This window comes from Oreochromis aureus, linkage group 8, assembly GCF_013358895.1.
Source record: "Oreochromis aureus strain Israel breed Guangdong linkage group 8, ZZ_aureus, whole genome shotgun sequence".
Classification (NCBI taxonomy): Eukaryota; Metazoa; Chordata; class Actinopteri; order Cichliformes; family Cichlidae; genus Oreochromis; species Oreochromis aureus.
Window position 1 is genome coordinate 10,716,837 of NC_052949.1, and position 12,843 is coordinate 10,729,679.

Consider the following 12,843-nt stretch of genomic DNA (forward strand, 5'->3'; position numbering starts at 1 on the left):
TCCACAAAAGATACTTTTCTGTCATGTTATATTGTGAAAACCTGTCTCTGTGTGCTTGTTTAGGTGTGCAAAAGTGAGTTTTATATAAACTGCAGGTGTTCAGGTTTTCCCCTCCTACTCAGCACTAACTAAATCTACATCAGGGATTATTATGTTGTGTCCTGTCTGCCCTACTGTGTTTGCTTCACTGTGTTTAGCCTCATGTACCTGACACTCACCCCTGTGAGTACATTCAACCTTGATGAAGTGAAAGGACGAGTTGTGAACGAACAGATGGCATCACTATCAGTGCTATTGTCTAACAGAATTTGGGTTCCCACATCCGTATCGATGGATTCGGGCGCACTTCAAACAATTCTGCCTCAGTGTTTCAGAGGATGTTACAGCCAACAGCAACAACAGAGCTGCCATCCGCCTTCCTTTCTTCTGCCTCTATCAATCAGAAGTCTATAAACTCAAGCCAAAACGGGTGATGGCTGCTCTTTTGTTGTCCACTTGTGCATTCTTTATAACCAACTAACACCACTGAGAGTGCACACTAAAAAAAACCTTGGACTTGGAAATATCTTTTTAGTTTATTCCCTTGTCTGGTGTGTGTGGCTTCATGAACGCAGCCTCAATTTCAACTCATTTATCTAATGTTCAATTTTTGAGTCACCAACAGTACAAGTTAGTATATTAATGCGATTACATTAGAGTTGCTAAGTGGGAAAAGATGCTGGGTCCCTGCTATGAAATCTTCCTATTGTTTCCTCTTATGATATTGTCAGTGTCTGTCAGCTTGAAAACAAGAGGGTGTCCTCGGAGAAAACATAACTGCCAGTTTTGTGCAAGTTGAAATCACAGGATCAGGGTAAACAATGTAGCCCAGGCAGAGAAGAGGCACAAACTTTGACTTGACAGTGAGCCTGCATAAGCTGGTTGTCATACCAAACAAAGGAGGACTTAAGCAGCAAAACATCTGAGTGCATTAAACGGAGCGGGGGTCTGTTTTCTTTCATGCGCCTTTAACTTTTCATTTGCTTTTTTTAAAAATCTCTTTCATGGTTTCACAATCTCAGTTTTAAAGATTTAACAGGTTTATGTGGTGCAATTTGTTAATCTCCCCTAAAAGGTTGGCTCTTTGTGCACCTTCTGTCTGGGTCTCATTTTGGGGATGGGGCTGCAAGGATTTAAATCAAGCGAGCATAGTAGTGAGGATAGGTAGTGTAAGGAACATTATGGGCACATGCAAGTGGTCAGAATGAGACCTCCACAGAGTGATTTAAGTAAAGACGCAGCATTTGAGGCAGCCAAGAGGTACACAAGTAGACCGCCTTGAAAGAGGGAGCAGTCAAATTTAAGTCAGGTGAGATTTTTGCTTTATTTAGAGCATTTTCTGTCAGTTTGGCATTGCAAAAGGCACTAAATGCCAAAATGCTATGACATCTGTGAGCCTCGGTACTAGCAGCAGTAGCTGTGGCACTGAAGAAATTTGCAGTAAATTTGGAGGAAACACAGCAATACAGTTTCTACATTTATCTAAAAGCCACTGATTGCAGCTGTTGAGTGTTGGATCCAGTTTCTTCTGAACACAATAGTAAAAACTTGTTGTTATTGCTGCAAAAACCTGAATTGTAAGCTTCTAAGTGATTGGATATTTCTCACCAAAATGATTGGGGATTGAAGTTAGGTTAGGTTTTGAGGACATCCCACTTTGCAACTCTTTACTTATGTAAAATACTCACACATTGATTTACAGCAGCAGAGTTTAATGCATGCTGGCCCCCTCACAAACACTCCTTCTGCTCTGCTTCTCTTTTCTCTCTCCTTTTGTATTATAATTGTTTACTCTCATCCCTCCTCGTGTCTCCTTTCTTGTTCCGTTCCTCAAACTTTCTCTCGCTGCCACTCTGTCGTTATATCTTTCTGTCTTATTCTCCTTTTTATCTCTTGCTCTGTTGTTAACATCCTCAGCTGTGCTCAGACCCCTGCATGAGGCTAACGCTCATAGCGGATTGGCTGTAGCTGCGTGCATGAGGAGCACTGGGGCCCCAATCAAACGCAGGCAGGAACAGGAAATGGAACGGGAGACAGGAAGCGCCCGCCCACAGGGCCCACGCAGGTACCACCACTGTCAACCCTTATGTGTCCACAGCGGTGCCTGTCTCGAAATCACCTCAAAACCCCTCACTTCCCTCCCCTTCCTCCCTCACTTCGTGTTTGTCCAAGCTCAAGCTGTCCTCAAACCCACCTCAGGACTCCTCTGTGTGTCCCCTCTGGGTGCTGGCTGTCTAAAAACGCCTCAACACCCTCATGTGTGTGTCTTCAGCTCTGGCTGGATAAAATCCGAGAAAGCTTGATTTTGTAACCCACTCCCCCAGCACTGCACTCTCACATCCAGCTCTGTGTGTATGTGTGTGTCTGAATGTGTACGTTTTCTCAAACACACACCCTTGACTATATACAGCAACTTATTATCCGCTTTGTGTTTGTGTGTTTGTTGCAATGCAGTAAAAAGCTGCTTTGCTGTTCTCTGTGTTGCCATCAAGAAGAAAAAGAGAGAGAGGGAGAGAGAGTTTCTCTCTGCTTTTCTGTGCTTCACCGCTTCTCTTCATTGTTGTTGTGCTGCTCTTTGTAGCTTTGCGCTGCCAAGGCTTCCCTCTGCTCTTTGTGTGCTGCTGATCTGTCCTTCTGTGCACTGCAAAGCTGCAGTCCATCACTGTGTTTCTGTCCTGTGTGCTACCGTGCGATTGCAGTCACAGATCCTGTGCCGCGCTTTGTTTTCATACTCTCTGCTTCTGTGTTTGTCTGTTACAGAAAGTCAGTCCGTTTTCCTACTGATGTATTAGTTTTGTTGCGTAAGGAGGGGAAAGTGAGTTTTAACATCAGTTTCATCAGATTTAATATTCAGAAAGATCAAAGTATTAAGAATCTGAGATGCACTGATGACTTGATATCCAAACACACATAGTTTTAAAAATTCCCAATTGGATGCAACACATGCAATTAGAGACACGAGGCTTAATGATGAAAACATTACAAAAAATAGAGCTGAAAGTTAGTTGAAAAGGTCAGTTTGGTTATTGACCTGCAGATTTTTTGCCAATTAATGATCCCAACTGTTTTCCAAGGAAAACTCACTGCATTTGTTTGTCAATTTTTTGATAGCAACCTGAATGTCTTTAGATTTTAAACATATGCAAGAGCAAAAAATGTACAAAAAGTCCTAGAATTTAAAAAAAAAGATGAATTTAGTGGGCTTTATTGTGAAGTTCTGATCTTTTCTCACGATCTTAGATTCTTACTGAGTCAGCAAATTAGATGTATAATCGAGAACTAATCTCAAAGGTGCCTTAAAGGGCGGTCATTAAACTCCTAAAACCTCAAATATTCTTTTGTTAGATCTTGTAATTAGTTTTGCCGCTCCACTCTGAAGAACCAGCAGAGACCAGAGACTGATTGAATGTGCAAACTAAGCCATGTTAATATTGATTTTAGTCTGTGTTTCATTAAAACTCAACTTAAACTGGAGTAAAACTTTTTTTCTAAAATAATAAATTGTAAATCCAAACTGTTAACAGCGAGACTGAAGGGAAAGAGGAGGTGGAGGCAAAGCTCTCAGCGTTCTGCCTCTTTTATTACCTTCCTCCTCTCCTCTATTGATCAACATAAGCCTCTGATTTATAACTCAGTGCTGCAAAGCCTGCTGGGTAATTACTAACGCTGAAAAGAGACAGGAAAGTTAAAGTGGGGGATGGGGGTGGGTGCTCACGTAGACACGTGTGTCTGTGCACACTACACAGACATAGATGTGCAAATTTACAGACTTTCTATTCACACATACAAGCACACACACACACACAAACATTAATAGTGTCTCATGTCTCTGAGAGAATCCACTAATGTTCAACATATATCATATATCTCATTTATCAATGTATGCAAATCAATAAAAGGATATGAGACTGAATTAGTCTATATCATAGATTGTTTTCAGTGCTGATATACTGCACCAGTGCAGAGTAGTGGAAATCTGATTACATTCTGTGCAAGATGGAAATGCTCAAATCAGACCCTTAAGTTTGTCATCAGTCAGTCAGTGCAGCTGAGCTTGTGCCTGATTCATAAACAGCATGGCTGTGAAATCTCATACACGAAGCGATGCTTGCACAAGGCTGTTTGTTCGGTATGTAAGTGAGCTTGTGTGTGTGTGTGTGTTTGTTTACCTGATGTGCTGTCGTGACCTTCCCTCTATGCAGTAACTCACCTGACGTCAGAGCAGCTTTGTTTTTTCTGTCCTGCTGCTGGCTGACTGACGCGCTCCCTCTTTTGTGTCCTCCAGTGAACAGCCTGGCCCGGTCCAAGTACTGCTGACGCCCAATCAGGAGGAGGAAGAGGACCAGGCAACGCCCAACAGGGATGCTGCTCTGGGCCAAGGCCAGAACCCGCCCCCTCCGCCCTATCGCCCCCCTCCCCCTCGACCCCCGCTCACCCTCAGCATCGCTCACCCTTGCGCACCTTCCAGCCAAGGGGAGGAGGAGGATGGATGTGCGGGCAGGAGAGGGGAGGAGGGGGAGGATGGGAGGGAGGGGACAGGGGTGAGGCTGTGTGAGTTGCTGCAGGCAGGGGGGGTGAGTGTCAGACCACTGGGGAAGCACTTAGCCATCTCTCTGCCCTCGCTTCCTCTGCGTCTCTGGGATACACAAGTCACACACACCTCACACTCCGCACACCTTGAACCCACTCACACACAGCCTCCCCCACCTCCTCCCCCTCCGACCTCTAATCCACCCCTGTCTTCCCCTCTGGAAGCCTCCGGGCAAAGGAAACCTCTCACGCCGCTCTGGCAACCACCGCGGCCCCATTCCCCCGCGGGCGCTGCTCAGCATTGGCCGAGGGAAGAAGCCGCCTCAGAGACACGTCATTGGTCCTCCTGGAGTTTGGACCGCCCCGACGCAGTGGTGACGCCGTATGAGACGCCTCCAGACCGCTGCATTCCCATCAGGCCGCAGGCATCCAGTCAAAACTACAGCTACAGTTGCCAGTCCTCTCCAGGTCACTACAGCTCCCAGCATGCCCCAGGGCGACACAGTAATCCCTGCTGTGACCGCGAAGAGGCTGAGCTTTCTGAGCTTGATTCCCTTTACCAGGCCAGTCTGCTGGCTGGAAAGACAGGTACACACACACACAGACACACTCACATAAATCCTGAGCTACCATAACACAATCTGTAACTACTGGAACATTTAAACCCACCATTCAGTGAAATTAATCGTGATGACAAATAGGGACAGCTCAGAATATGACATGCCGTTGTGGCGTAATGACTAAATTATTAATTTTCACTATCAACTTAAATTATATTCACGATGCAAATCTCCTGTTCCACCACATCCCAAAGGCCTCTATTGGATTGAGATCTGGTGACTGTGGAGGCCATTTGAGTACAGTGGACTCATTGTCATGTTTAATAAACCAGTTCGAGATGATCTGAGCTCTGTGCCTGCTGGAAGTAGCCATCAGAAGATGGTTGTGTGGGAAAAATCCCGGTAGATCAGCAGTTTCTGAAATACTCAGACCAGACCTTTATTTTTTTTACACTGATTTAAACATGGGGACAATTTAACAATTATTATATTTTATTTTTATTATATTTTTTGGTCCGTTTACTGTAATTAGCAGTGGTAGCTGTTAATTTCCAACATGCACAACAGTATACTGTTGAGATTACCTCATGTTATATACTGTGCATATCAGTATGTAGTATAGAACTGAGACACAGTGAAGAGTACTGCAGTAAACAGGCTACTGCAGCAGATGTTACTGCTTTCCACTTTTTATATTGACTTTTCTATAGGGTCGCCTCTCTCTGCGTTAAATGTACAATTTTAGAGACAAAAAAAGCCCAACAAACGGAATTTTAAAAAAACTTTGGAGTTTCAGTGAAGGCCTCAGTCTCGGTCTGTTTACTGCTTCACAGGTAAACACCGCGCTGGCTCATTATATATACCAAGGATGTGAAACTTATTTTACATTGTGGGCACCATACTGTATCTCCCACTTTGATCCTACATAGGGCAAACCAGTGAAACTCCCCTTTTGGCCAGTGTAAAAAGTTTAATTACACATTTAATCTCTTAAATATCTCAATTAAAAAAAAGACGTGCAATTTCAACAGTCTCAGTTTTCTACATGATAAAAAAATGCTGCTGTAGCAAATGAAAGAAATCTGTCTGCATAACTTTTTTTGGCATAAATTATAAGAAATAAATGTTTAAAATGAATAAAATGTTCTGGTAGCTCATTGCCCAGATTGTGCTGTAATTATAAGGCGGAAAGTTTTTGTTAATTCACAGAACATTTCTTTTTATTCGTTTTTATCGTGGATCCATTAAAAAACAGAAATTTCTGTGATTGTGAAAAACCATCTGTAATCCTTTAATTGATTATCTATTACTTATTTACATTGGTGTAGTATAAATGGCCATGTGGGAGGTCTTCTTTAGTGGGAAAAGTTGCAAAACTTCTGAAAATATAGTCCAAAATGTATTACCCCCTTCTCAAAGCCATCCACTGGGTCGGATTTGAGTCTTTTCCGGGATGATTCTGGCCCTCGTGGCCTTCTGTTTGACACCCCTGATACATACTGTATGTAAACCTTTGTCAAATCATGAGCAAAGTTTGTTTAAGTTACTTATTATTGAATTCATGAACGACACAGGAAATGTAAGCTGTCAGTCTGACATAATTTGCAGACCACGCTCTGTTCATATTTTTACCATCTGTGTGTTCTCAGGCTGCAGCCCATCGGAGAGGCTCATATCCAGGGTGGGAGGGCAGGCTCGCTCCAAGACCCCCAACGCAGACATGGAGAGGAGTGCGTACGGGGCGGACTGCACCAGCACCCCCACCTACCTCAACAAGGCAACACCTTCATAGTCCTTTGCAGAAACTGTTCATGGGTCATCAGTTGGATCCATTTTCCAGCGTCTGACAGACATTTTCTCCCTCTGCAGCCAATGATGTTGCGGGATTTTGGGGTGGAGCCTGATGATGGGGAAAACCTGAGGAGAATTGGACGCAGCCTGAGCGGCACAGTAGTGACCTCGCGCCGCAGCCGCCTGACTGCAACCCGCAGCTTTGTGAGTGTGACTCCTGGGGCTCTGCTGCCTCCTTGCGGCTATGCTGTTAAACTGCACCTGCCTGATGTCTTGCGGTCACATTGCTTTTCCCTGTGCTCTTCTCCCCCCCCCTCCCTCACCCCCGCTGTTTGTCTTGTTTCTTCCTTTTGTCCTGCTATTCTACTTGCAATCTGTCCTCCCGCTCTCTTCTTCTCTTCCTCTTCTGTCCTCTGTCTCTCTCAAAGGTGAAGCAGGCTGATGTCAGTGCCTCTCCTTGCTTACTTCCTCTCTTCTGAGTCCCTGTTGCTATTCCACCACTATCATCTCCTTCATCCTCCTCATCACCAACACCTTCTCATCACCACCTCCCTCCACTGCTTCACAGGTAAACACCGCGCTGGCTCATATGATGTTGCACTGTGTGTTTCGCCTGCATCAAGAGTGGATTTTTGGCTGGGCTACTTTATGTGCCAGATAAGTCTGTTTTAGAGCAAAGTAAAAGTCTTCTCCTCATTTTTTATTAATTTTCTCGTGAATATTCGCCTCCTGGCAAACCGGGCTCATCTGGCACAAAAGTAGGCTGCATATCCACATATCTAAAACCAGGGAATGCTCACTGATTTGTAAAAAATGTGAAGACCCAAAGGTGATTTTAAAAGAAAATTGGCCTGCAAATCTGTCATGTGTCCAGTTCATCTAAAATTCACAGAAGGAAATTTGAAATTCTGAAAAGTAAACATTGATACCTTGATTTAGATGTTAAAAAAGACACCTTCCCACTCTCTATAAGGAAAAAAGCTAAAAACAAGAGGGATGTCTTAAACAGGCCCCCGAAGCAAAAACATTTCAGCCTGTTAGGTTTTCTGTTATGTCAGTATTACACACGACATATCTGCAGATGTGTCAGCTCTGTTTGCATCATATTAGGTCTTTCTTTTTAAACTCAAATTGTGGCGAATAGTTTGACAGGCAGAAGTGTCGTTTCAGGTTTTTACACTTCAGCTTCACAGTGCAAAAATAACACCTCGCTGTGGGAGCTGAAGCTAATGCACATCGATCCAAAGTATTTTTACAAGCTGCTGTACATGTCGCACACCAATGGTCTCTCTTAGCAGAGAAAAACAGAAGAACAAATGATCATTTCTAGTAATAATTTAGCAGTGCATTCAAAATTCTCACTAAATCATGGCTTAAAACAATTGGTTTAAAAAAGTCAGCAGTTGACTAATCAGGTTTTCTTCAACTTCCTAATCTAAAAATATACATGCATTAAATACTGGAATATATATGTAGTTTTTAACATACAATTTCTTTGTGTCTTATGGTTGTATGTTATAGGAAAAGTTATGCATCTAAGCTGTTATCAGCTTATAATAAGCAAGCAAAGGAAAAAAAAAGAATCAATAAGCATGCATGTTGGTCCTTTTGATCTTTTCTGTTTTAAATGCGAGGTGAAATTATGCATAACCTGCCTCCCGGCACTATGCTTTTACTTGCCAAATGCTCTTGGCTGTCTTGCATTGCGCTTCATTCACATGTGCAGGTCTTTAGAGTGGCTCGGTTTTATGCATAAACAGCACTATATGCTGTTTTCAGAAACCAGGATATGCTAGATACAAAAGATGCTAAATAAACCATGCACTGTTTAGAATATGCATGTATACACAGTGAAGAATGACCAGTTTTTAAATGTTCCATATAAAAAGGATCAAATGTGGGATTTAACAGATTTAACCAATTAGATTATATGAAGCTGAGGGTGGTGCACTGATTGGGAAATTCTGCATCCATACTCATGTTTAACATAACAATTTATAATTTAATCTTCCCATTTGGGCCAAAGAAACAAATAAATGCTGATTATAAAGAACTAGCATGGCTGTTCTGAAATTTTAGCATCTATCACCAGTTTTTTTTTTTAATTTTTATTTATCAACAGCCAAATATCTGTTAATGACATCTTAAAAAGAAGTCTAGATGTCACTACATCCAACATTGTTTGATATGGATGTTCAGCTTTTGTATCAATGTATTACTTAATTATTTATTTGGCCTGTTTCTTATAAAAGAATCATCTTTTTCAGTGCAGTAGTTGGAACATTTGTTCAAGTGAATAAACAGTAGACCTCTTAATGCATTGAAATATATATCTATATATCTATATATAGATATATATGTATATATGTATGTATATTATGTGTGTGTAATCTTAAACAACATACTGATTATCTAGAAAAAATACAGTTTGTTTTTTTGACCATTAAAATTGGAAAAGATAGCGTAGTATTTTTAAGGTGTCCCACAGGGATTTCCCCTGGGATGCCATACAGCTATAGTTTATCAGACTGTATGGGACAAATTTAAGTAGAGCTTGGGGAAATAATTCTTGAGGTCTTTGAAAACTGTGTTTAAAGCATCAGTGTGTGACATTTTGTGTCTTTTACACTCTGTAAATCCCATGATTGAAGATACATGTGTAAAATCTAAACGTGTGCATATTCCTGTGAATGACTACATCTGTCGTGTTTGACATGCACCTTCTTACTAATCTGACCTTTTATCTTCATGTCCAGGAGCTGTCGGGCAGTTCAGGGAGTTTCTGGCTGTGTCTGACGGGGGTCAAGCTTTCCTCAGACCAGGGTCCTTCAGTGCTTCACTAATATCTTACCGCAACCCGTCCACGTGGGGCACAAGTGCCGGGGTCCACAACAGCTTCACTTTGACGGACCTGGAATCGGCTCAGGAGGATCGACTCAGCTCCTATCCTGTTCCTCCTCCTCCTCCTTCAAACGACATGCACACGCAAACACATGCACGCACACATGCACATCTGCACTGACGTAGAGCCTCCCTCAGCGCCTGCAGCACCCTGCTTTAGCCCCTTCTTGCCTTCCTCCCTTCCTCCTCCCCCTACTATTCTGTCTATGCAGTCACTCTGACCCCCAACTACAACCTCAACCTTTCCCCCTACTTTCCGGGACTGTTTCTCGTCTCCCCCTGGGGTTTTCAGAGGGTTTCCAGGTGAGCTTGCTGCTTTTAGCAGTCGCTCACCACCCGCATCCAACTGGGACTAGAGCTCTCAGTAGACTCGCCCTCCAACCCACAGGACCTTTAGCTCAGGGGGGGACTCTAACCAAGTAGCCACGCCTCTTCCTCTCTCTTCACGGGCATTTCTTGTTGGACGCACACGTAGCTGAACTAGGTCTGTTTCAGATGGACAGCCATATTTTTTTCTCTTTTTGTTTTCGGGTTTGTTTTTCTTCCTGTGTGTGCGCACAGTTAATCTGCCGAGACTGAACTCTCTAATAACTAAGTCGTGTACAGAAAACTCACATATGAAACCTGTATGTTAATTAATAAGACCTTATGGAATGTTGATAATGATAATTAACAAATATTGATAAACTTAAAGTGATACTTCCTCATGTCTGCATTTCAAATACGAGTGGAGTGCACTTCACAAGTGTCTAGCTGGAGTTTCTGCCCCCAAACCGCTCGCCGACCTAATGACAGCTCTCCCGTTTCTACCGGGAGCTTGAACAAGAAAAGCGCTTCCTTTTTTCTCTGCTTCTTTCCCTCTTCTTTTCTTTCTGCTCTTCTTTTCTTGCTCTCTTATATTCTCGCTTGCTTTCTTTGTTCCAAACAGGAAACAGTAGCACCAGAAATAGGCCAGCAGCGGAGGAAAGTCTAGAAGGAATGAGAGAATGTAGGTTAGGAAACCCTTCTCTTAGGCTTTTAACAATGAAAACAGATGACTCAAGTGCACTTTGCAAGGTGACTCGGCAGAAGTGCACTTTCTGAAGGCTAGTTGAACGTGGAGCAGCTGGAGAGAAGTCGATGCCGTTTGTTTTCACTCCAAGGCCTCAGGTGAACTTCAGTGACACTTATGAATTCACACTTTATTATTCCCCTCCCTCCTCCCACTGAAACTGGTTTTGAGACCTCAGATGTGTTCAGAAAAATGCTCATCTTCAACCTGAGACAGTGACATGTCTAATATGAACATGCTTTATACGATAGATATGTATTAGAGGTATATTTTCAGCCAGTGAGCTATCAGAGATGTCAACCATTCCTCAGTTGTATGAACAGTTATTACAACTCAATTCACTCTTCCCTTTATTGGGTAGCATTCTGATGTGTGTAGAGTACTTTTATTATATGCTTTATTCTGTTAAATATCATATAAATTAACAAAGTCCTTATTAAACAAAAGGCCAATGTAATGTTCTTTAAGATTTCACTGATGTTGATTGAACGTTGTAACTAAACCAAAGGATGGCACCTAACTCAGAGAGTGTAAGTAAGAATTTATTTTTCCATTTAGGTTCAGATTTTGTGGTTGTATTTTAGTTTTTTTCTTCGTTTTTTGTTTTTGGATTTTTTTGTTGTTTTTTTTGGATGTGGGAGAATGTAGCCAATTGTAGCGCATGAGTCCGCTATGCAAATCAACCTTCCCTCACAGTCCTTTACTGGAGACAGTCAGGAGGCAGACACGCCCACCCCTCACGGGTGCTCTCATGGACTCTGGCAGAGACACGGAGAGGAGGAAGAGATGATCTCATGTTTATTGCTGCTGGTGAACTTTGTTGTTCTGCATCTACTGCTATGTTTCAACCAATGGAATGCAAAAAGAGAGCAACGAGGACGCAGAGAGCAAGAGGGAGAAAGAGAGCGAATGAATGTAAACTAAAGGATGAAAGTGTGTGTTTGCGTTAGAGGAGGGTGGGAAGCTAACTGACAAAGATGGTTATTTGTGAGTGTGTGTAGACTTTATGTGTCAGTTCTGGGGTGGTGTTGCTCGGGGAAAGAGGGAACCTGTATTTTTGCAATAAAGTTATTAACAATGCACTCCCAAAGGGGGCGTAACCACCGTAAAGTGTGTTTCATTATTTGTTTGTGGGGAGGAGAGCGCAAAGATCTTTACTTTCAAGAAAAAATAAACCAACACCAGTCTGGTCCTAATCAAAAACAGCAGGAAAACTGGATATGCTCATAGGCAGTGTTTTTCATATATTTATATATAATATACTAATCTACAGCTAAAATATTCCTCAAATATAGAAAATTTAAGAATTTTTGGTCAGTGAAACTAATAATAATGCTTAAAATTGGTGTTTCTGCCCTTCAAAAAATTTTTAATATTACACAAAGATATTTGTGTAAACACAAAATGCAGTTTCTAATGAAGATGCTTATTATTAAGGGGGAAAAATCCAAACCTACATGACCCTGTGTGAAAAACTGACTGCCCCCTAAAACCTCAAATGAAGTTGGTTAGGATGTTCAGAAACAGCTCAGCAACCGCCAAGGCTCAAGTCTGCCATGAACGGGAAACTGTGCGAAATCCAGCGTCACTGTCCACAGTGAAGCAAGTTTTACTGTACATCACCATGGACCGAGAGCATGCCAACCAAGAAAGAAGCCCCAGTTACAAATTCTATACCTTCAGGCTTGATTTCCAGCTGCCCACATGGACAAACCAAATGCCTTCTGGAGAAAACAAAACATATGCATATGTATGAATCATTAAAGGTTAGACTTTAGACACTGTGTAGACTGTCGAGCGTGGTGGTGGTAGCGTGCTCTTTGCTATCAGTAATCTTGAGACATTCCACAAAGTGGATGGAATAATGAAGAAGGAGGACGATCTCCAAATTGTTCAACTTCACCACAAATTAACAGCTAGATGCTTGAAACTTAGGCATAATTAGTTGTTCTAATAGGACAGTGCAAAACC

At 42.3% G+C, this 12,843-nt stretch overlaps 1 protein-coding gene across 6 annotated transcripts in view; it reads left to right on the forward strand.

The window, feature by feature from the left end:
• The window catches only part of LOC116328801 (inactive ubiquitin carboxyl-terminal hydrolase 54-like), a 70,960-nt gene extending 58,978 nt beyond the window's left edge, over positions 1–11,982 (forward strand). For 5 of the 6 annotated variants that reach the window (XM_031750683.2, XM_039616034.1, XM_039616035.1 and 2 more), the window contains 5 exons: positions 1,957–2,104; positions 4,325–5,157; positions 6,779–6,906; positions 6,999–7,124; positions 9,677–11,982. In XM_031750683.2, coding sequence (XP_031606543.2) covers positions 1,957–2,104; positions 4,325–5,157; positions 6,779–6,906; positions 6,999–7,124; positions 9,677–9,763 — 1,322 coding nt within the window. In that variant the 3' untranslated portion in view covers positions 9,764–11,982. Of the gene's footprint in view, positions 1–1,956; positions 2,105–4,324; positions 5,158–6,778; positions 6,907–6,998; positions 7,125–7,348; positions 7,489–9,676 lie in introns of all 6 variants that reach the window. The other variant, XR_005614023.1, reaches the window with a different exon arrangement.
• The last annotated feature ends 861 nt before the right edge of the window (positions 11,983–12,843 follow it).